This window comes from Watersipora subatra, chromosome 3 (genome assembly GCF_963576615.1).
Source record: "Watersipora subatra chromosome 3, tzWatSuba1.1, whole genome shotgun sequence".
Classification (NCBI taxonomy): Eukaryota; Metazoa; Bryozoa; class Gymnolaemata; order Cheilostomatida; family Watersiporidae; genus Watersipora; species Watersipora subatra.
This window is the reverse complement of record NC_088710.1, coordinates 5,152,815-5,177,772: the sequence shown is the minus strand read 5'-3', so window position 1 is coordinate 5,177,772 and position 24,958 is coordinate 5,152,815. Positions and strand designations below refer to the sequence as shown.

Here is a 24,958-nt window from a genome sequence, read left to right as displayed (position 1 = left end):
AGTAAAAAAACTTGCGTATCTTTTTGGAGTTATCATTCCCGCAATATATTTTATAACTACCATTAAGCACATAGAGTTTACTCTGTTAAAGCTGGTAGAATGACCCCATCCAGCATTATTTTTAACTTGCTCTCCCCTTGATTAGAAACGTACTAACTAATCAGGAACGACCTTGGAACGACCTGTGTTGGAATCTCAATAAATTTAGTTATCGCTTAGCATTATAAGGTTTGCCTCTGAAGTTTCATAACAAAATTTTAAAACAAGGAAAAAACATTAATAAAACTACTATTGACATGTATGATGTTCAAGGTCCTTACAAATGGATGTTGGTGTAATTAATTACAAGATCTAGGCATAAGCTTCTTAAATATAAATTTGTGAAACAATGTGAGATTAAAATTATGATAACAAATACATGATGAAAATAGATGCACAGAATTGCGTAAATCACCAGTATGATGCAAATCGCTTCAAACAAAGGGATGAAACAATCATGAGGTAGCGGCTAGATTCTCCACACGAATGCTAACATGTTTGCGGGTTGGTCTAGTACGTGCCGGCCGGTTGTTCTCATGGTTTACTGTCCAATTTCCAGCGCTGTCATAAGCATAAAAGTCCATAGGATATCTTTGTCTCCATTGACACTTTTGTAAGGCAACCGAGGCTTCATACGGCGTAAGTAAAGGCTTACTAAACGCTGTACCCCAGTCTATAGAGAGCCTTGGGCATGCCACCTGCACCCAAGCGTCGACATTACTAAATTGTTTCAGTTTGTCAGGAAAGATCTCAGATAAGAGAACCATCACATATTGACGTCCACACTCGGACAAACTCTGCTTCAGATTTTCAAATATAGTGGTAGAGCCCTGCCGGCCAAGGGTGCCGAGTATAAGACCAAATGTTTGAGCTGTTGAAGCCTTGGCTATGGCAGCTTGACGGTTTTTGTGCATCAACTGAGTGTCATAGTATTCTCGCGTGAAGCTTTTTCCATAAGGATCGTACCTATAGGATATAATAAGCCTTATTCTCAAATACAGACTTGCAGATTATCACATCACAGAGCTGATAAGATAACTTCATCCAACGTTGAATGATAAAGGCTTTGTGATTAATGCTTTTGTTGAACCTTGCTTTATAAAACTCATAGATTACGATGGTGTCGCCAATATATTACATACATGCACCAAAGATAGGAATGCATGATAAAAACAAAAACTTTATCATAAATTAGTTGCGTAGTAAACACTCATTTAGTCCTCGACATACACAAACTTGGAGTTATCCTCTCCATATTGCTTTCAGTGATCTGTGATTGATTTGGTAAACTTTAGGGAACACGAACAAAATCTGTTATAAGCAAAGATCAAAGCCTATAAACCTAAAACTATGTATGACAATATCAGACTCTGGTTTTTAAAGATGCACTACGGTATCTACTGTCAATGAACACTAATCAATTCAGCTATCATGTGCCCTCATGTACCTCAATCAAGACAAAAACTACTGCATTCCGCCTAAAAATATGCAGCCAACACTATTGCACAGAGACAACTGTAAACCTTCCTGTCTCGTAGCCAACCAAAAGCCCATTGTGTAATCGCCCATTGTGTAATCGTCAAAAGAGCAGCAATGGACTAGTAACCAATCCTACCGAATTTATGACTATTTTTGTCAAAAGAAAATAAAGACAGACAGTTAAGAATCAGTAGAGAGGTTTACAAAGTGCCTATTTTAAAAATGAATTAGCACATTATTTTACTTAACTTTATCAGAAAGTATCGGCTTTTTTCTATCAGCTGCAATTGTTTTTGATTTTTGGGATGATCTTATTGCCAGGATGTTCCAAGATTCAAATCGATAAAACTTCATCGCGATTAAAACACTCAGATCAAGCAAAAGTGCGATAATGACATCTATAGTTGCTAAGAGATCAACAGAATAGAGACGCATAATGCTGTAACCTGAATGAAAAAGCCGATATCAGCTATAGCAATGATAACAACTAGTGACATCATTTCACACGTATTTTTTTTCTAAGCGTTTTAATCGTGATGAAGTTTTATCAATTTTAATCTTGAAACATCCTGGCACTCAAATCACCTAAAGCATAAAGAAAATCTCAACTGATAGAAAAATATCGATCTTTCTGATAATATCTACTATAATTGTGTTAAAGTTCATCTTTAAGAATAATTAGTAGAATTGCGTCATTATTGAAGACATGACAGTGAAAAGTCTAAACAATTTATAAAAATGGCAACGGGAAAGATAGAATTATGTATGCAATCTCTCTGCGGAGACATCTCCCATAGTGCTTGCGTATGAGCCAACAGCACAGGGTAACGGCGGACACCAAGTACAACCATTATAATTATGTAGTCAACTATCTCCTCAGTAAATAAAAAATAATTTTATTTGCGAGGCGGATGCATTATTACCGCAACGTTTCTTTTGTTTAGTACAGCGGACCTCTGCCATACGACATTAATTCATTCTGGTGTTGGCATTATGAGGCAAAAATGTCGTAGAGGGTATAGAAACTTATTGTAATTACCTAATGCAAACGCCCGCTAATAAAATCATCAAAATTTTATGTACAATTATACCGTACATATTAAAAATTAGTAACAAAATAGTATGTTAACCTTAGTAATTTAGTACTACAGTAACTTAAGTGTATTTAGAGGTTATGATCTGCAATAAAGTGTAACATTACAATATACTATGTGGAGTACGTACCATAGGGAGCTCTTACCTTCAAGACAGACGTACAACATAATTTTTTGAATTTAATTTACTGTAAAACCTTTAATTGACTGCCACCTTTATTTGACCACCACTTTGACATGTTTTGATCTTTACGAACCCATAATAGCAAGTGATCAGTAGAAAAGTGCCCAAAAAAAATGATGCTAATAATGACTCAGTTATATCAATAACAATTAAGTCTTTTGTGGTTGTCGTTCGTATTGAAGTCTATTGTCTAACTCCAAAACTTAGGGTTTTTCCTTTAAAACTTTGAAAGCAACACCAGAGAAATAATTAATAACTTTATCAGGCTAATAGCGGTTCCTTGTTTAACACTGTCTTGATACTTCGATGTATGGGAAAAATGGTTTACAATTATGATGGACTCTGTAATACTATTTTCAGGCTATAAATGTGTGCTTAGCGCGCGTGCGTCTAAAAGTTAATCATTATTCTCACGTAAAGTTTTCCAAATAGCAACGCGTAAAATTTTTGCTCTGCTAAGAAGTTTGGCGCTAATATCGACTAGTTCAGCAGTGCATAAGATTTGAGGCCAGCAGACACTGTGGAAGGTATTAAACAGCCAGAAGATGAAATGGCGCCAAATGAATGCAACAATCAGAACGCAACTGGCCCAGCAAACGATGCAAACATTTTCCTTTCTAAAATGTTAATTTTTGTTTTTGCATGTATAATAAATATCGTTTATTTATGTCACTTGTTCTTGAATATGTATTTGTAGCATTTGATAGATTATTATTATATAACTAATAAATTTATAGATTTATGGTATACTATTTGATACGATCATTGCAATTATCTAAACTTGGCTTACAATGGCTCGAGGTTCATAACTCCTCTTATATTGCACATGAAAAACCAGTTTTGGCAGCAAACTAGCAAACATATCGATGAGTGCAATGAGCTTTTATGCAAGATCGTTAAATATAGTTATGATAAAACAAAAATATGCTTTCAAATTTGGAATGAAATAAAAAATTGAAAGTTCCAACATATTGCAACACAGGCTATAAGATCATCGCAGGTTAATTGCAAGCAATAGATATCAACTGGAAGATATATTTCTCAGTTTGCCAATGAATATTTATTTAGAGATCTACAACAGGTTGGAAGTAAGTTAGAACAGATTTATTGCATCCAACAAAGTTAACTTCGCAACACTCGAAGAAGGGTGCAAAATATAGATGACATTCGCTTCGCCCATAAAAGGGTTAAATTTAGCTTTAGCTTTCCGAAATTCTGATGAGCCATTTGAAAAATACAACGCCACCGTCTATTTGAATTTCACATTTAATAAAAACGCCGCTACAGAGGCAGGGTTGAGAAATAGAGCACCATGGCGTTTAAATAGAGGTTTTACAGTAAATGAATTTAGCTTACTAAACACAGACCTAAGGCTAGGTTTTAAGATGTATTTTATCAAACTAGGATTTAATTTTGTCATCGTCTAAAATTTTATTGTCTATCTGTTTCCGGTTTCATTTTCACTATAACTTATAACAAATAACGGTGAACTGAGAGAGGGCGAGCATCGTATCTCTTTCAAGTGTTGTAGAAGGGATTTTGGCGAATAGCATATCTGCATCATCGTTATTCCAAGGTATTCAGTCCACCAACTGCCAAAATTGAATTTCGAGAAAAATTTTTGTTGATGCCATATGGCAGAGACGAAAAAACCTCATGTGCGACACTGTAAGGCGAAAAAACTGTATAGCAGGGACATCGTAACACGGGGTGCACTGTACTTATGTACAACTGTCTTTAAGACGTATGTGGTGACAACAAATCCTACTACTAATATAATAACATAAGTTTTGCTGCCTGTAAGCAATAACATATTGCTATTGCTGCACTACTGCAATAACATACTGCTATTACTGCACTACTGCAATAACATACTGCTATTGCAGTAGTGCACAAGTCAGCGAAGTTTAGTACTATTTGAATGTTCGTTCCAAGCATCCGGATTTGAACATTATAAAATCAGAGTATGCAGAAGTTTCCTTTTGTTATAGTCATGCACTAGGAATACAAAAACACACAAATTATTTCAACTTTAGCAATATATATATACTAGCGGAATGCCCGGCGTTGCACAGGTATTAAAAACCAGCTTTTAAACAGGAAATAAGGTAGTTGCCTGCCACTTGCCATTAGCCTGCCAATGGCTAATTTGAGTAAGCTTACTAATAAGAGCTAATTACTTGCTCTCATGGTTGAGCATGCATAAAATTACGCTACCGCTCTCCTTGACGTCGCGGCGTTATAGAGAGCGGTAGCATATTTTCACACGCATAGTGACATATGCGGGTAAAAATATCCAACTCCGCCGTTCCAACTCCCAATGAACCTGCTGTTGAGGCTGCAGTAATAATAGCAAGAGTACTTTCCTTTGTTCATTATGAATGTGTTAAATTATTCCCTATTCACCCTGGACACATAGTTTATTTACTAGACAGTTGAGTGACACGTTCAATACTTGAGAGTGGCCACATTCGATGTGTCGATAATAAATAATTTATAGAAAAAAACATAAATGTTAAACTAATCAATTCAGCGCAAAAGGCCCGATGACTAGGCAAGAACATTGATATATCAACACAACGCAATTATTGGGCTTTGAGTGAGCTCAAAAGTTACAAAACCCAGGCAGAGCTCATGAACAAAACAGTGAATAAAGATCGACTCACTTGAAAGCCTGTACCTCTGGGTTGTGTATCATAATTGACTCGAGGTGGAACCTCCCATCGCCCACATATATAATAGCATCGGTAGATGAGTCAATTACAGGTGATGTACAGCCTAAGATTTCACCGGGTGAGAGAGGCTTAGCCTGTGGTACTTTAACCTAGTAAAAAACAAACTTATCGGATAGCAGCTTGGAAACATATTCAAACACTAAATGTGTGTTTACACCAGAATGATTCATCGGCGTGGCTTCCACAACAACAAAGTCTGGTTGTTGTAAAACCAGATGGGTTGTGAAACCGGCTTTTTTCCAGTCTCCGACATAAGATCAGTCAAATGCTGCATACTATGTTTGTCCATTTTGACAGCCATCATTGACAGAGCGCAACATGGAATTGACCAATCATATCACGCAATACTGATAGCACCAAAAATACAAACAAATGAAATGGATATCGACGTTGTATTTCATTGGCAAAAAAAGTGACCCATTTTGTATAGTCGGAATTTGAGTTGGTTTGTTGTGAAGCCGTTCCAACTCTCTCAGCGGAAACACAACTCCAACAAATCGGCCAGATGTGAACGCATCTGAATCAGTAGTATTTGTGGTGAGCTTTGGAAGCACTAATTATATGAGTATCGGGACAGTAATATGATAACATGACTTCAGTGATCCACAAGAATCAGTTCCTAGTATTACTAAACATAAATTAACTTCACTAGTTTGCCAATTAAAATACTAACACACTTGCATAACTGAAACCTCTGTCAAGATACGATACTTGGAAGTTAATGATACACTCGCGTTACAATTTGCATCACAAAATGTCAGATCTACTCAAAGTTCACCTAGTGTGAGTATTCAAGAAGACATCACATTTATTTGCACACAACTAAACAACTACAACACGAATTACCTTGAAAACCAAACAGTTACTGTTTATTTAAAGCCGTTTGATGGGTAGAGAAAGACATAAATGCTTTTCCCTTAAAAAATAATATAAAACTGCAAATTTTGCAATATTTTATGTAAATAAAAGCAGAATTGTGTGGAAAAAAAACATATATTTATAAAGTTTACATAAAACAAACAAAAAGTGAGATAGGAGTTGTTGCCTCATTGCGTAGCGAGTAAACAACTATTATAAAGAAAGACCAACTTAAATTAACTATGGATACCAATTACTAACCGTGTAGTTCAGTTCTTTGAGAGCTCTAGCTGCAGCTTGTAACGCTGCCACAAACTGGATAGTGCTGACCATTACTATCTTTGTCCCTTGCTCAAAGTTATAGACTGCTGTATCTACCAGGTGCTTAACGTCTATCTTAATATCGACAAAAATATAGAGCATATTAATTCCATGAGTTTTATCGATAGGTACGAGGCAGCTGTGGCCATAGTGTATCAAGAGATCACACTCCATAGCCTTAGCTGTCAGATCATCCACACAGCACGCTCCATATGTTACGTCCCCCATAATCATCATCTCAGCCCCTGCAACAAGCATGGTTATACACGCATCTTCAGGCTCCATCGTGGATACAACCAACAGTGTTTGTTAAGAACTGTATGCTTTAAAACTTTGGTATTAAATCGTAACACCAATTTTAGCATAAAGGTAGTGTCATAGCATCGATGAAATTAAATTTAATCCGTTTACGCAGCGGATAACATAAAAACCTTTAGAAATCTGCCATTCTACAATACCAACATACAATAGGAATGCTGCACTAGAAGCATAGAGCGTACAATACCGTATGAACCAGAAGAGTAAAATATTCAAGTTCAAGCCCTTATGTCATGATCCGAAAAGAACAGAAACAGTCAATAAGACACATTGAAACACAATACAATCCACTGTCTTAGGGTTGGGTTTCACAAATTAGAGCAGCTGGCTGTAACGTGTCAATGGACGACTTGAACCGCTGTCAGTATATTTAATTTTGTGAAAAGCAGGCTATAACAGAGATGATTCTGCTATTGAATTCAAATCATGGATCACCTAATGGTATTAGAATGAGTTGAAATCCCATGCAATGCAATAACATGAGGGACCATCAGGTGTGATAACTACAACTATTCCAGAGTGCTAGCAAGCAGTGGTTGAAGTGTCGGTCTACCGCACTGAAAGTCACGAGTTCGAAACTCAAGTGACGCAATCTTTTTTCCGACCTCCAACCAAGGCTCCAGACAGACGAACACGGCTCTTATTATAGCAAAGACTAGTACGCTGGCAGGCCAGTGTAATAACTATGCGTACAATTATTCTTCAATTTATAAGGTGATCGAGTGGTGCAGTTGGTAGCATGCCTGTCTGCAAAATGGAATAGTTGGGTTCAATTCCTATGCGGGGCAATTTTTTCCTAACACTCCTAGCGTGACTTCAGACAGACAGACAAACACATGGGTAAAGCTCTTTTTATGGTACAGATACGGTAGCTTTTGCCTTGACTAGGGCACTGAGGGTATGAGATAGCCTAGTCAGTTGGACTTGTTTAGAGAGAGTAAACAAATGCATTAAAAGACATGGCTTGAAATCTTTATAGATTGCCTAATGTTTTTAAGCTACAATGACTGATCATTCGCCTTGCTACAAATAGGCTCGGTGAGACCCACACTGATACTCGTAGTATTTTGCTCAGAAATATAAATAAAAATATGAAACATGTTTGTCAGTTGAACAATATTAGCACTTCGAAATTTCCTGTACGATGGAATACTTCTACGCCGTTTAGATTAGAATCACATTCCTGTCATAAATTTAGGAGAATTGCAGTGGTTTTTTATTAGATAATTTCCGTTGACAGTGAATAAAGGCGTACATGACCGTGAATCAATAAAAGCCATGGCCAAGATTTTTATAACTGTTTTGATGTTTTCAGGCTACGATAACTGAAGGCTTGCCTTATTACAAATGGCTTGGTGCATATTAAAAATATTTTATTGGGTTCGTACACAGATTATTGATAGAGCAATTAATATGTCAGTCGCATATCGCTGAAAGTGGCACATAGGGAATAACCTCAAGTTCACAGAAATAAGTACGATTAAACAAATGATTATCTTGTATCCCATATCCTATCCTGTATCGTGTTATCTTATGCCATGAGGGATAGTTTTGCGATACTTTGTTACGCATACCCTCTAGGGTCCAGAAACCAGGAGAATTTGAAAGCTCCTTATGGTAATAGATGAAGGGATGTCTACTCGGACCAGCATCTTCAGGCTTTCCGCTCAAGAAGAAGAAACATGTTGATGCCTTTGTAGCTACACAGGTTAATGCTTTCCTTATGCTTTCATATGAAATAGCCAAGTTTCAATTCAGTCTCCCCTAGTTGTATAGTAGATCAACAACTATGTATTCAAGACTATGCTTATAGCTTATATCAGTATTTAGTACAGTAGACATTCCTATAACGTATACCTCCTATAACGTATACTTTCTATAAGCTAAATTCCAAATAATATAAAGAATTTATGCAGAGTTTTTGCTTTGTAATAGAAAAATTCAATATAACATGAAGTGTCGAGTAAGGGCAACTTCTCAAATTCGATTTGAATGGTAACATATCTCGCCGCACTTGGGAGAGGAAAAATGACTTACGTATAGCGTTATATCTAGTGTATATAAAACCTCCATGACATTTTAGTTCGTCGTGATAGATCGTCACATGTGTCGACAAAACAAAGAATAGGTAGCTGCGCAAATTTTAATAAAAACTAACTATATAAAATAAGGCGATCGATTGGTGCAGGTGTTACTGCATTGGTCTAATAATCAGAATGTCTCGAGTTGGGAGTATCGCCAAAAGTTATATTTCATCCTAACCTTGACCCCTGGGTACGAATAGATAACAAACAGATAAACATGGCTCTTTTTATAGCAAAATATATTTTTGTTTTGCCTTATTGTAAACGTATAAAACATTTATTAGTTGTACTTTTCAGAATAGACTTTGCTGTCTAGCAAGAATGAACAAATCGTTGTAAATGGACGTCGAATATTAACAGTTAATTCCCCGTCAACTTATTGTAAAATTACCACAATCAGAGTCTATAAAACCACTGAAATTGATCAGAAAAAAGAAAAAGCTGTCGATACGAACTAATAATATTACAGTTACGATACAGCCAACAAATTAAAAAGTTAAGACTTTTTCCTTTTGTATAGCCTAAGGGGTGAGTTTGGAACGATCTTGGAACGGATTAGGCAATTTACATGTATTTTACTGTTCATACAACGTAAAATCCCTATAACATAAACATTCCTGGAATGGATTATTTACGTTGTAGAAGCGTCTACTGTAGTTGAGAAAATAATTATAATTATGATAATATATAATAACTATAATGGGTCAGCTCAGCAATTCCAATAATTTTTCAGTATAAAAAGCTGACGTCGCTAACAAAATTACCATACAAACAAGAGCATACCAAAACATTTTCATATCCGACCAATGAGCTACACGTAATACGGATCCTTTTGAAATCATGCGTATGAAACATCAGCGCAAAACATGGCTGGTATAGAGTAATCCTATAGTCTGATGAAGAGTGTACTCATCTTCAGTCTTTCTTGCTGACCTCAGTTGATTTCCCAAGTGTTTGTCTTACGCGTTATGACATTGATTTGATCCAAATGAAATGACTATCAGATAAATATTTTTTGCAAGCACCGGTTAACAATAGAGCAGAACAATATGCAGAGTCTAGTTCAACTATCTGTATAGCGCAATTCTGATTGGGGCAGTGATTGGAAGATAGAATGCAGATGCAGAGATGAAATTGTTAGAATTGATCTCAATTAGAAAAGCATCTCCCTCTGACTAGTTCTCTATAATTTCATTTCTCTACTAATTCTTTTGTCAGCAGACAAAAGAATTAGTAGACCCGGCACCCCTATGAAGCACTTTGTAATGATATGTCAGAACTTAAGACAAAATTTAATGCTGAGAGCACTAGGTAATCACTGTTTCCAGTGGGCGGATGATGCTGGTATGGCGTTGAGAGCGCGTTGAGTTACCGTACATTTCAATGGACATTCGCGTGTTGCGGATTAGCATGGGTGGTTTTTGAAAAGTAAAATACAAGGATTTTTACGCCAGAGGTAATTTGGAATTGCTCAAATCAAATACTAAGTGTGGAAAATTTTTAAAATGAAATAGCTTGCGCAGCTTTTTCTTGCGCTTCATTAACAAGTGCAGTTTCCATCTTTGGCAAGCATGAAACATTCGGTAAAAATTTGCGCGCAACAAAGTTGGCTTGACTTGCGAACTTTTGCGGCTTTCATCTTGTGGATGACGCAAGCCTGCAGATTAACCGCGTCATGGAAAAACATAATGATCGAGAGAATGAGATAATAAACTGTATAATATAAATTGTATAATAAATAGTATAATAAATTGTCACTGGCACATGTGAGAGCAATAAGAATGCATTGAAACAACCAGCCTTTTCCACTCAAGAAAATCTTCACTATAATAAGAGCCATGTCCACTATCCGAAATCAGGATGGGAGATTTAGAAAAGAGATTGATTTCAACAGGATTCGAACCCGTGATGACTTGGTAAACCAACACTCGATCACCTGCAACCGTCGATAGACTTGCCGCATTTCAGAATAATTGTGCAGTTACTTATTACGCCTAATGATCCCTCGCCGCACACCAGACTGCCAGGGCACTAGTCTGACATTAAAAACGTAAAATGAGAATTTCATATAGTAATACGTTCTTCATGCTTGGTTTCACACCAAAACTAATTATGGATTTGTCTCCCTTTGTAAAATAGGATGTTGAGACGCTGGCAACTACATATTTATATCATGCAGTACGGAATACTTTATATATATGCTTTTCTAGCAAAAAAATTGGACTATTCTCATATCTCAATTGCAGCAAAAATTGGAGATTTAGCATGCGCTGATTTTACAATATTTAAATACCGTAAAACCTTCAATTGAACGCCACCTCTATTTGACTGCCACTACGCGAGAAGGATTGAAAAATAGAGCGCCACCCTCTATTTGAACGCCACCTCCATTTGACCGCCACTTTGACTATCTTTGATCTTTATGAACACATAATATCAAGTAATCAGTAAAAAAGTGTCCACAAAATCGTATTAATAATGAATCGTTTACATTAATAACAATCAATTCTTTCGTTGTCCAACTCCACAGCTTTTCACTTATTTCATTAAAACTTTGAAAGTAACACCATAGAAATAATCAATAACGGTCTCAGACTAATAGTAGCTCCTTGTTTAACGCGGTTTTGATACTTTGAAGTACATATATACAAAAACGGTTTAAATTTACGATGGTATATGAACTTTGAAAGCAACACCATAGAAATAATTAATATCTGTCTCAGGCTAATAGTTCCTAATAGTTCCTTGTTTACTGCAGTCTTAATACTTTGGAGAACATGCATATAAAAACAGTTAACAAGCTTTGGGCCAAAGGTTACATTTAGCAAGCAAATTTTTATGCTAATGCAGTGCGTAAAAGCTTTGCTCGGCCAAAAATTGTTTGGACGCTAATATCGACTAGTTCAGCAGTGCAGAAGAGTTGAAGCAAGAAAATAATGTGGAAGATATTGGAAAACTAGAAGATGTTCGTTCCATCAAAAGCAACAATCAGAGCGCAGCTATCTGAACAAACGATGCAAATTTTTAAAAAACGTTAATTTTTGTTTCTGCATGTAATATACATGTAAGTATGGTTCGTTTATTTCACTTGTTCATGAATATATATATTTGTATCATCTGATAGATTATCATTGTATAACTTATAAATATGCAGATTTATAGCATGTTACTTAATGACATCCTTGCGGCTTTCTTAACACAGCTTACAATGGATCGATGCTCATAACTCCACTTCTACTGCTCATAAAAAGCTAGTTTTGGCTGCAAACTGTAGCAAACATATCGATAAGCTTTTCTGCAACATTGTTAGGTATACATATAAAATAAAAATATGTCCTAAGATTTAGAATAAAATCCAAATTGAAAATGCCAACAAATTGCAAAGAAGGACACAGGCTATAATATCATCACAGGTTAATTGCAAGCACTAGATATCAACTGGTGGAGATATTTTTCAGTTTCTCAACGCATATTTATTAAGAGATCTTTGACAAGTTGGAGGTACATGTAAGTTAGTAGATTTATTGCATCCAAATTCCAAAAGATTTAATATCACTCCACAGGAAAAAGAGAGCAAAATATAGGCGACATTCGCTTCACCTGTAATAGGGCTAAATTTATCTTTCAAAAATTCTGACGAGCCATTTGAGAAATAGGCCCCCAGCCTCTATTTGAACGCCGCCTCCAATTGACCATCACTATAGTAGAAGGGTTAAAAAATAGAGCGACATGGTGTTCAATTAGGGTTTTACGGTAAGTTTGATGAAACAAAAAATTAAACTAATGTTAAACTTTGCTGAATATTGCACAATAGTGTTATATCAATAACAATATATCAATAGTGATATATCAGTAGCAAAATATCAGCAGCAATAAATCAATAACACTATATCAATAACAGTATATCTATAGCCAACAACGTGCAGTAAACTTCAGTTCTTCAGCAACACATACCTATCTGCAGAGCTAGGCAGAATGAAATTGCACTCATAATTATATATGTAATCAGATCTGTTTTCATTAAAAATATTAGGCTGTTTAAGATAGTTTTCTATCCTCGAGCTCAAAAACCTCCCGTGCTTATAAAGTGTTGTCGATAGCCTTTAGTGTCTTAGTTAATCTAGAAGATAGCGGCATAACAACAGCAACAGAGTTTCACATTTGTCATTGACCAGCATCACTGTTCTTGTTCTTCGATGAAGAAGACACACCTGACTAATGTTATAAGTTGGCTACCTCATAACAATTTTAGTAAAACGCTTACACATCACCGCTGAAACAACTATTTTAATAAAATAAATATTAAATATTTCCTAATAACACTTTTGTGCCTCCAGTTGGTGAGAATTCTCTATAGTCACATGGTTCAACAAGGTACTTCAATGAACTTTAGTGAAAGAATCGGACACAAAAACACGCACTTTTTCATTTTTTGATGATGCATTGTCCAATAAAAACTTTGTGATAATAAAAGCTAACCAAAAGTTCTCACCGGTGTGCTCCTCTAAGATGTCAGCCAATGCGCACGCATAAAGCAACAAGCCTTCAGGAAATTGCAAAGCTACACGTTTTGCATCTGTTTTCCGAATCCTCCAGATTGACTTATGGATCTCAAAGTTGTAGTTGTCTGGCATCTGATCAATATCTGCATTCAGTTTTGCATCATTGAGGATGTCATCCGGAATCTGGTGCAATGCTTGCTTTATCCTCAGAGACATACTAACTGCAAGGAGAAAAAGTCATCTGAAATTCAGCCAGAAACCATGGAAAAGAACTGGAAATAGAAACAGCCCAACCAGTATCTGTTCGAAGCTCATGGAATAACCATATGGAGAAAGTGTGGCACTTGAGTGAAAATCCTGTTGCTAAATTGATTTACACTAATTAATTTGTTAAAAAGACTCACTTGTTCCAAATATCATAGTATTGTCTTTGTGAACTATTACAGCTAACCTCTCGCCTTTTCACTTAATCAGAGATACTATATCGGTCAAATACAGAAATTAATTAATCATCGGATTCAAACTATGAGTGATATCAAATTTTTATTTTTGCGCTACAAAGAGATGGCAGCTGGTAGCAAGAGGTCCTAAAGGTACCTGGTATTCAATGGTACATCTAGGTAAAAATAGGGAATAGGTATACAGAAAGAGTGACAAACCTATAGCTGTTTCCTAATGCTGAATTCATTAGTTCTTAAAACAGGGTTGGCTCGGTTTAAATCAGCCAAAAAAACTGGTTTTTATGGTTTTTTCATTACTTTTTGTGAAAAACAATATTTCAAGCTCCTAGTGGTTCATGTGCGGTAGAAATGCATTTATATGTATGTAATTATCAGCTGTGGAAGTTTATTTACAACACAGTAGTAAATTGATGGCAGAGCTCAAGTTGCAACTACATGAAATCCTAGCACAACAATGAATTAGTCAATTTCATTTTCAATTGCTTTTATAAAGTGATATAATGACCTCTTTAATGATGAAATATAAAAACCATGTGAAATATACTAATCCAATCATCGTTTCTAATAATGAATGAATACTTTCTCAAGTCTGGCCAGTGAGAAAGGATTACTTATAATTAGAAATTAAAACAATCATATCCTTTGGGGCAAAAGCTTTAAGTTTGCAAACTAATATTTCATTTATTGGGCACAAGCTAAAGTAGTTGGATTGTTAGAATTCAGTTTATCAAGTTTTTGTGTTTTGAAAAGTTAAAGTTGTGTCTCAAATTTCCAACACGCCTCGCAAACAGGATCCCGTTTGGCAGTTTTTCAGTCGAACTGCAAAAGGCAAAGGTTTTAAGGCAAAATGTAATAGGTGTGCTGTCGTAACGCGAGGTCACGCAGATAGGCTTAAAGCCCATGTAGCAAAATGTCAAGCTGAAAACCCCAACTTAGACAGTGATGCTAGTATTCAGGTGATAGAAGTTGAGTCATCTGCCACTGCTACATGTACAAACACTAACAATGCATCTGTATTATGCTCTGCTCTTCACTACCACACGACTAATCACTTGGATTAAAATTCCTACTTATACATAGAGCTGTATGTAAAATATTCACTTTATGCCATAAGATTTCTGCTCTGCATTTCATCAATCATGTTTGATTAAAGACTCCATCTGAAATTTTCATGTTTTTTCTCTTTTTTCCCATAACACCTCCCACAGTACCATTTTTATAACAGATGATTTCACTTATGTATGTTCAATACTCAATCATGCAGCTATAGTAAGTGATGTTAATTAGATTTAAAATTGCAAAAACCTTAGTAAAATTATAAAAACCATAAAAACCGGTTTAAACCATAAAAACCGGTTTAAACAAAAAAACTGGTTTTTTGAAAAACCATGGTTTTTTCCAACCCTGGCTTACAGTTATCTTGGTGAAAATGAGTTAGGCAAAAACTCTTAAAAGAATGACCACAGGAACTGCAAGCACATGAGTTGTTTTTTAAAGATTTGAAAACATACTGCCTGGGTTTGGCTGCATCGGCAGCACATACGCAAAGGGTGTTATACGAGGTGGATGTCGGAAAAGAGAGCTACAGATCAAAGTACAAATGATGAAACCTAGAGTAAAAAAATATCGGGCTCGTAACTTTGAAATTATGAGTGCCTAGCATTGCTCGGCATTCACAAGCCCGGCATTGCTTAAGAGTGATGTGAATCTCAATCAGATAGCCCGTGGCATGCGGCTCGTGGCATGTTCTACACAAGTTACTACAACGCTTTCACAACAACAATTCATGTACGCATTCGTTGAGGGCAATTGTCCTTAATGCATGCAAAGGTGCATTCTCAAGTTTTTAATCAGATGGGTTTAAGAGGCTGGTTCTCAGGTACCAGACACAGTTTTGAAACCAAATACTGTTTGACGGCCTAGTAGAAGGCACTGAGCATATTCATCTGAAGTGTGGATAAAATCAACCAAACAACGTGGAAACGCATAGAGTTCACAAAGACTAACACACGCACACAATGGCAAAGAAGGATTGATTAATTTATTGACATATATCGCATCAAAATTTGATGATAGTAGAATTAGACATGGTTTATCCATATGCGGTCAGATACATATTTGATGCAAAGAAATTATTCCAGTTTTAATTTGTTTTACTTGATGATTGTTAGTGACAATAGTTTCTTGCGAGTAGGGTAGCTTTTAATGGGTTATTCAATGTGAATTAGTTCAAGCAGGCTGCCGTTGTCCCAGTGTAAATGTCCAGAATCCTGCCACCGCAAATCTTTGCGAGTTTGAGTGCGCAAGCAGCAAGTTAGAAACTCAAACCAGGCATCTGGCTCCCAAACAATGTCCGTGAGTAGTTGGACTGCAAGGTTAGCTACTATAAAAGAATGAGTGCCTAAAACTTTGACTTGTCTTGTTAAATTTCACTGAATCTTTCCAGTTTCAACTGACGAATCGTATCCACATCAAACGGGTAGAAATATAAGTGCATATGCCTGTGCCGATAATCATTTAGGCTACATACATGTATTATACCAAAATCATGCCTAGACATACCGTTAGTCACACGTTAATCTTAGACATCAATCTTCTTTATAATAGCCAGCATTCAAAAGAGTCCAAGTAGATAGCACTAAGTTGTCTGCCACACGAGTAAGACCACATGCTAGTCTATGAAAAATTACTCCTCCTAAACACCAAGATAGTTTTGTGCGTTGCTAAACTAAATTTCTGTTACATCTGTCCATAGTTAAAACTAATAATTGCAAATGATGGGTTCGGTAGTTTGTCTGCAGACTTGCTTTTTGTGAGTATAGACTTGAAAAACATGTTTCTCCACCAATTAACTGACCATAACTCTTTATTAAAGATGTTCCTAGAGCGCAACTCAAACATCAGAAATGTTAATCCGACCATATTAAAACTCATACTGGTATTCAAGTTGGTAACATTACTTTTAGCATCTTGGTTATTTGCTGATCTTCTCGGCTTTAGATCTTTTTAAAAAAATATTTGGTACCTAAAGGCAACACAATACAACACTGATAGTGTTATTTAACAACTACTCGGTAGTATCCGAAGACAATAACGAAACAACAGCAACCTTGAAATTAGCCTTTGAGCTTGTTTCAAGAACATCTCATTCTGTGGAACTGAACAATTAATTAGAAATACTTTTAATTTGGTTGAAACTCCAATTTGATTGTAATATGGACCAATATTTTGATGTGTAAAAAGATCACACAGCAACAGCTAAGTTTAAATTCTTAAAATTAATCGTCTAAACTAGCATATAATTTTCAGAGTTTAATGTGAGTTGCTGTATTGACTAGATAGTAAAAAGGAAAAAACTGTCACATGCAATTTAATTAATCTACTAGCATTTTTTTTAATTAAGATTATTTGCAATGATAACCTTAAGAAGCTACACATAAATTTTGGATCTGCTCGTTTGAAACTGGACATGTTGCTAATATCGCAATAAGTTAACCAATAGCAATTTTAGCTGAGAATTACTAGTGGATGAAATAGCAAAAGGAAATGAAAAATGAAAAAGAAAGTTTCACTATAGCCCTTATTCGTGAGGTTGACATAAAGTGCCCAAGTTAGCTTGGGGCACTCTATGTCAACCTTGCGACAATGTTAGCACAGTTGCAGCAATGTTAGCTTATTTGCCACACTAAAATGAATGAGAACTCTTCTAAAATATTTTGATCATGCAGGTAACCTGATGGGCAGAAATTTGGCTTGCTCGAAGTTTTTACAAGATATGCAAACCTACAGCTTGTAAGAAATAGTTGAGTACAAAAAACTAGTAATAACAATTATTAGCAGAACGTATTAGTAAGAACTTATTTAGTAGAAGAGTATTAGTAAAGCATGAGCATTCGACACAATTTTCGTGGTACAATTTTGGAAAAGGTTGAAAATCCAAATACAGTATTTAATCCTTTGAACCCTAATGACTGCTATTCAGCATTTGGTAGGGTGCGTCAGAAACCCTAACGGCTGGAATATCGGCATTCACATGGCTGTGTTTACAAATGCTGTTTCTAGGTAACAGCGTCAACCAATTACTTTAATTCTTGCACAAAGCATCAGACCAGAAATTTCACTTCCATTTTTAAAAGCTTTCAAATATCTTTATCTATCGATATCGTGAAAAAATCGATGTCTCCTTCGTTGGTAGGCCATGGATGATTGTTGGTGTGTTATCGAGTTTTGAGATCTTATATAGTCTAACAATGTTTATCGCAATTGTGTTGAAGCGATCAGATTAACAGTATAGGATTCAGGGCTTTATTGGCTTTTTGGTGCTATTGGCATATAAGTTACACAGGACTTCAGGGGAGCTCTTATTGTACAGAGTTGTAACCAGGTATGTACCAGCACGTTATTTAGCATGGCGTCGTAGACAGGATACTGTGTCATTAAATTATATCAATTGAGGGGTGTTATTATACTGTGTTGTTCTATTATATCATTGAAGGGTGGTAATATTAATTAATAACGCTATTGTGTTTTGTAGCGTTGTTCGGGTAGGAGATTGTTATTTATAGGTTTGTGTTGTCACGTTGTATTGGTAGTGGAGTAGCATTTTCGTAGCAGTGCTATAGTTAGTTGTGGTGTGTATTATAGTTGTGTGCGAATATGGCTGCTAGACAGCTAAATTTTAGTGTTATGTTTACAAGTGGAGAAGCTTTCTTTGGTAATTTCTTTAAAGGTGTATCATGCATGTTAGCAATACAAGCTCAACGTGACGAGAGAGAGTATGCGGCAAATCGTGCAGGTGTTAAAAGTAGGAAAAATTATGAGTCAACAAAGACTACTAAAAGAAAAACAGCAAATAACCTACTTGCAAGCTGATTAACTAAATAGGAATATATAAGACACTCCTCCCACACAAGTTATAAGTTTATGGTTGGTATCGCTCAGGCGCTTTCCTAACACGAAGGGGGTATCGTCTATTAGGTATCAAGTTACTGTCAGGCTGGCCAGAAGACTTTTTAATCCAGGTCAACTGGTGCAGGAGTAGCACTAGATATGCTAGTTTTTGACATGTGAATTTGAAGTTAGTTTGAACGTCTTTTCCAAAGTCCTTTATCAGTAGATATCATAAAGATTGCAGAGCTCACTCTAGAAACGACTTGACCTGGAATCCATTTAGGGCCAGATGACTGCGAGCATATATCAAAGAATCTACTGCAAACTGTGAAGAGTTTGAGGTGGTCGTGTTCTTAGATACATGAGCAGCAGCATTATTTTTTGGATTTAGTAGGGAGAGTAGGCATATTGGTTGTCATCAATGCAACATTTCTGAAGCGGTTTTCCAGTTAAGGCTTGGGTGAGGGAACATTCTGTAGGTAGCAAGGGCAAGACAAACACTGTCCTTTAGCTGAATTCCTCTCACGCAGATTTTTTCCACTGTTTTCTAGAACGTTTGTACAAAGCATTCGGCTTCGCCATTAGAAGATGGATGGTAAGCAGGAGAGGTGACATGTTGTATGAACTTTTGGCTAAAGAACTCCTCAAACTCTTTAGATGCAAATTATGGGCTGTTGCCTGTAACAATTGTTTTTGGTAGGCCCACCAAGCTAAATATATCTTTGAGCACATGAACTGTTGGCTAGGTTGTAGTCTGTCTAATGTCCATCATGCCATCATAAGGAAACTTCAAGAATGCGTCAATACACAAAAGCCACATCTTGAGTCTAAATGGCCCGGTGAAATCTAAGTGAATGCGATTCCAGGGCTCTTCTGATGCAGGCCATGCAGTGTAGTGCTGTGGAAACGCAGGGGTTTGCTGTCTACATACGTCACACGAGCCTGTCATTGCCTCAATGTCAGACTTAATTGAATCTCACCATATGTAACGGCTAGCCAGCCACTTTATTTTCATTCCTCCGCAGTGGGATGTGTGCAGAGTGTTAGTGTGTGTAGTGTTGCAGTGCCTTGGGTACAACAAATCTGCAATTGGCATCTCTCTGAATGAGAACCACGCTGTCTTGAATGGTAAAGGAGTCTCTGTGCTCCAAAAATTGGTAAAATTCTTTCCCTTCGGGTTTGTTTATAGGCCATCTTTCGGAAATTCATTTGGAGACAGTTGGAAGTGTAGGATCCTGTTTAGTGGACTGTTGGATCAGCATAGTCTATTGGCCATGTTTCTAATTCTTCTCTCAGCATATGTGAAACTTCTTGGCTCACCACCTCTTCCGCAGAATCAAACTGGCTGCCAGGACCAGGTGGTAGTCGAGACAATGCATCAGCTTTAGAATGTCTAGATGTGTCCTTGTACTTCATGTCATACTAGAAACCATCATCATCTATAAGTTAGATGAACAAATGCTGGTAAGAGTCAATCCAGACATGTGGTACAATGGCTCTGAGTAAATAGTACAGTGGTGCTGCTTTGTCTGCCATATTAAGAATAAATCGACCCTAGTAGGGTATTTTTCCAATGAATGCTTTCAATTGCTGAACATCTTGGGGCGCAAGTAGCTGTTCATGGGCAGCGATGGATGAAACAGAAGGGCGTTTACCTTGCTTGTCAATAACATGGCCTAAGTACTATACAGAGTTTTGGAAAAACTGACATTTGTCAAACCTTACACGGAAACCGTGTTCTTGCAGTTTCACTAGTACCCGCTTTAGGTCATCCCAATGTTCTTTTTCTGTGCTTGCAACTATGATGAGATCATCAAGATAGGCAGCCACACCAGGAAGTTCTTGAGTCAAAGCATCCACGCTCATGTAATATTTTAACAATTTTCATCAGAAAGTATAAATATTTTCCTTTTATTACTTGAGATTCATTTGTTTGTTTTAGGTGATGTGACTGCCAGGACGTTTTCAGATGAAAATAGGCAAAACCTGATCGCGGTTGAAACTTGGAAAAAAGACATATTTTTCTTTTGAGCGTTTTAACAAAAAACAGTTTTGCTGATTTTTTTTAAAGTTCATCTGAAGGTTACTTCGCTTTTCCTTGCTTGCGGAGGGCTATCCCCAAGCGGATGTTTGGTAAATTTTAATTTTTTGCAAACCTTTAGAAAAGTCGTTAACGAAAATATTTTGCCGATAGTGGTAATAATGATGCCTAAGAACTACTAAAAGTTGTTGTTTATCTCTATGGCTTAGAATAGTGATATTCTAAAGCGATAACAACCGTTTCGGTAGCCGTTGGGTAAAAAACTGTTCGAGTTAACAAAGTTAAGGTCGAGTTATCTAAAGCAATTTATCATTGCGTGGGAACGGACCAAACAAATCCGTGTGAGTTAACCATGTGTTTGAGCTATCCGAGGGCGAGTTATCTGAGTTTCACTGTATATACAAAACACAACCATAGCGTCTGTGAGTGGCAGACTAACAATTTCTAATATTGTACAAATATTCTTAGCCTGAAGCTAGCTGGTCGATAATAGTTTAAAGCAGAAATTAAAGATAATACTTTTAACAAAACATTCAAACTACATTAAATTTAGTAGGGTCAATTCCTGTCTCATCCATTTAAGTGCTTAACACTAACTAGTGCTTAACACTGCTTCTCCGCTGTCAACTAAAATGTAAGAATTCGGCTACGCATACTGCAAGGTTTCATAAAATATGAAGACAAGCAAATAAGTCTTAACAGAGAATCAGAATTACTATGTATGATAAGCAGCAAATAATAATCATGAAAACAATTTTATAGGCGTATATATGGTTGATAGATGCTGAAACAAGCTGGTGGCATTCAACATATGTCAACAATTTAAAAATAGTTTCCAAGGTGAAAGCTTCGAGCAATCTTTCCTAACACCAAAATTCCCAAACTAATTAACATGTAACTTATTTTGTTATGTTAGTGTTGCAAGGGTGTATTTTTGACTATTTGAGTAATTTATTGTTATGCCTCAACTACGAACATACATGTATGATAAACGTCTGATTTGGAAATCCTACCAATACAACACCCACAGCTCACTTATGCTGAATGTTCATAAAGCTTTGAAAAATGACTTTCATCAAGAAATTAGCAATTAAATTCCTGACTCTTTTGCATCAAAGAGAATCACTGTGTGAGAATCAATTAAATTCCGTATTTAAGAGTGAGACACCACAATTCAATTCTCAATTAGTTAGCTATGCAAACTTGAAGGTTGACTTTCAACAAAATTCACATTACAGTTATTTGGTATCAAAAGATTCACCATGTCTTACTCTGTTGTGTTGTAGGTGCCAAATATGTGGAAATGTGATTACAAGCTCTTAATTAAAAGCTCAAAAACGAAAAGCCGCCGTAGATCGGAATCTCTTTATTTCTCTGATGTAGTCTTGATAGTTTGGTTATTGTCTTGTCACGTGATGTTCTCACGTGAATTGAAAGGCCAATAAAAAGCTCAATATAAACGTATCGTAGCACTAGTTTATGACAAACACTTCGGGTTTTACCGAAGACCCCGTATCAAATATAGATGCTCGCTACTTTACAGTTTTGTTTCGGCTTGAACTAATCGTCAAGTCGTAATCTGATCATGTGACCCAACACTTCGAAAATAATTTTTGCAGCACTGTTCGATTATCACAGGTGACCAACAGGCTCGTCATGATTATTAGACAATGATATGCACTCCTTCGAGCTAAGGTTAAAAAGTTTAACGAATTTTTACAGTAAGTTATAAGATATCAGCGCTAAAAGTGACAGCATTACAATGATGATAAAATAAACGCGTTGTCTATAACAATAGACATGGTTTTATTGAATGCGTGAAGTATATTTGTGAAAATACTTCGACGAATAAGGTTGCATGAAAGTGTAAACAGAAACCATCTCCAACAACTACGTCACATTTGAGCCATTTTGGAAAGAGAATCCAAACTACAGCGGTCTCGTGTGGCTGCGATTAACTGTTCGTTTTTGACCTTTTAAGAGTTAGTAATCACATTCCCACATATTTTGTACCTACAACACAACAGAGTAAGACATGGTGAATCTTTTGATATCAAATAACTGTAATGTGAATTTTGTTGAAAGTCAACCTTTAAATAAATCGGTTTAATTCAATTCACCTAAATAGACAAAACCCATTCTAACCAAAAAATTGACTTATGGCAATCTACCAAACTAACAATAAGCCACAATAAATAACTTGACTATGCGCATTACCTCAACCCTTTGACTGCTTGTAAAGCAATTATTACTCTTTCACTATAAAATTTTTTGCTTATTCGATTGAAGTTAAGTCATGCCGAAAATTACTGGCTGACATATATTCCATATTTTCAATTATTTTTTATTTTTATTATTTTATATTTTTTCCATATTTACTTCTGTCAAAAAACTTTAACTCAAAGTTGTAAACATTGTGACTATCTTAATTGGATGATGACTGAGGATTTACAGAGGAACATGCTGGTAGCACAGACAATTTAATCCTCAGTGATAAATTAGTTTGTGAAGGCAAAAATGAGCAACACATGAAGCAAATGACAATAAGCTTGGCAATGAACAATAGCAATTAGTTTCTACTAAAGAAGAAAGCAACTTATCAATTCAAGCAAGTTCAGTTACACTTTGGTTTGCAAAAACTCATGATCTTATCTACATGTATATCAGATTTTGACCAAGTATTGAAGATTTTTTATGTCTCAGACTTTACTAAAAATTTGGCTTTCAACCAAACCAAATGTAAGCTAGCCTACAATACCTTCCCATACGTTAAATTTTTTATTATGTAAAATGTTTCTGCTATACATTTTTTAATATTGTATAATCTCTGCTAAGATACTTTCTTGTACTCTTTTCTTACAACTGTGGGGGTCCTCCCATGTTTTGTGATGATTCTGACGACCCGACGACAGAGATATTTAAAAAGTGACAGACGAGACGAATTTTTTGTTGGTTCTGAGTTCTGGCCGAAATCACGAAAAACGCAGAATTAATCAGTCGAAATTTACAGAATTATTTGAGCTGTGCATGCCCGCCGAGTTCGTCGACGAAACGCTTTTAACATATTAAACAAATTATTAGCGAGCACGATGCTAGCAGCGTTAGCAATTAGTATAGTCCAAGACATGTATCGTGACACACAATAACAGTACGAAAGCAATTCAACATAGAACACACGATGTAACTGTTTACGTTGCGCTATCGTTGGTGAGCGAGCACGGCTGTAGCAAATTTTAAAATTTATGTAGTCCGAGAACATAATGCGACATGCAAGAAAAATATTACGGAAATTCAGCTTAGTAAATACAATGCAACCGACTTGATTGCGCTAAAGATGGCAACATTTTCTACCACAAAACTTTTGCTGCTAAAAAGGAAATATAATTAAAAAATAAACAAGTTGTAGCTATAGCGTCCAAACAATAAATACATACAATAATGCGATCTAAGCAGTTGCATTGTGTGTATTATGTTGAATTGCACTTATACTTTTATTGCGTGTCATTATTCGTCTCTTGGACTATACTAATTGCAAAAAGCTGCTGAAATCGTGCTCGCTAGCATGATTCTAGCAGCGCAGAATCATTCTGTGTTTCAATCATTTCGTGATTTCGATTGGAACCAACGAAAATTTTTTTACGTGTAGCCAATGATATAGTACAGCCCCCCATGATATACAGCCCCCACGAGGGCTGTATATCATTGGTGTAGCCGTACCTTTACTAACTTATTATTTGTCCATAAATCAACACGTTCAACCGAAACTTCACTAGTTTGGTTTGAAGCATCTGGTCCAGCATATAGGTATAGACTGCCAAATAATTAAAGTAAACAGCAATGAAATGCCACGACATTGACAGCAAATCCGTTTCCAAGTCTGTGACTGACAGTGGTTATTAACGACAATCTCGGTCTATTTTCATCACAAGAAATGTAGCCCTAAAAGCCTGAG

The 24,958-nt window shown here is 36.2% G+C and overlaps 1 protein-coding gene across 1 annotated transcript; it reads right to left on the bottom strand.

The window, feature by feature from the left end:
- Positions 1-187: 187 nt before the first annotated feature.
- LOC137390097 (2-(3-amino-3-carboxypropyl)histidine synthase subunit 1-like) lies at positions 188-13,835 on the bottom strand. Its single transcript, XM_068076347.1, has 4 exons — positions 13,605-13,835; positions 6,651-6,955; positions 5,463-5,620; positions 188-1,005 (listed from the first exon to the last, which is right to left on the bottom strand). Exons 1-4 carry the CDS (start codon positions 13,828-13,830, stop codon positions 495-497), a joined length of 1,200 nt encoding a protein of 399 aa, XP_067932448.1. The 5' UTR covers positions 13,831-13,835; the 3' UTR covers positions 188-494.
- Positions 13,836-24,958: the final 11,123 nt, after the last annotated feature.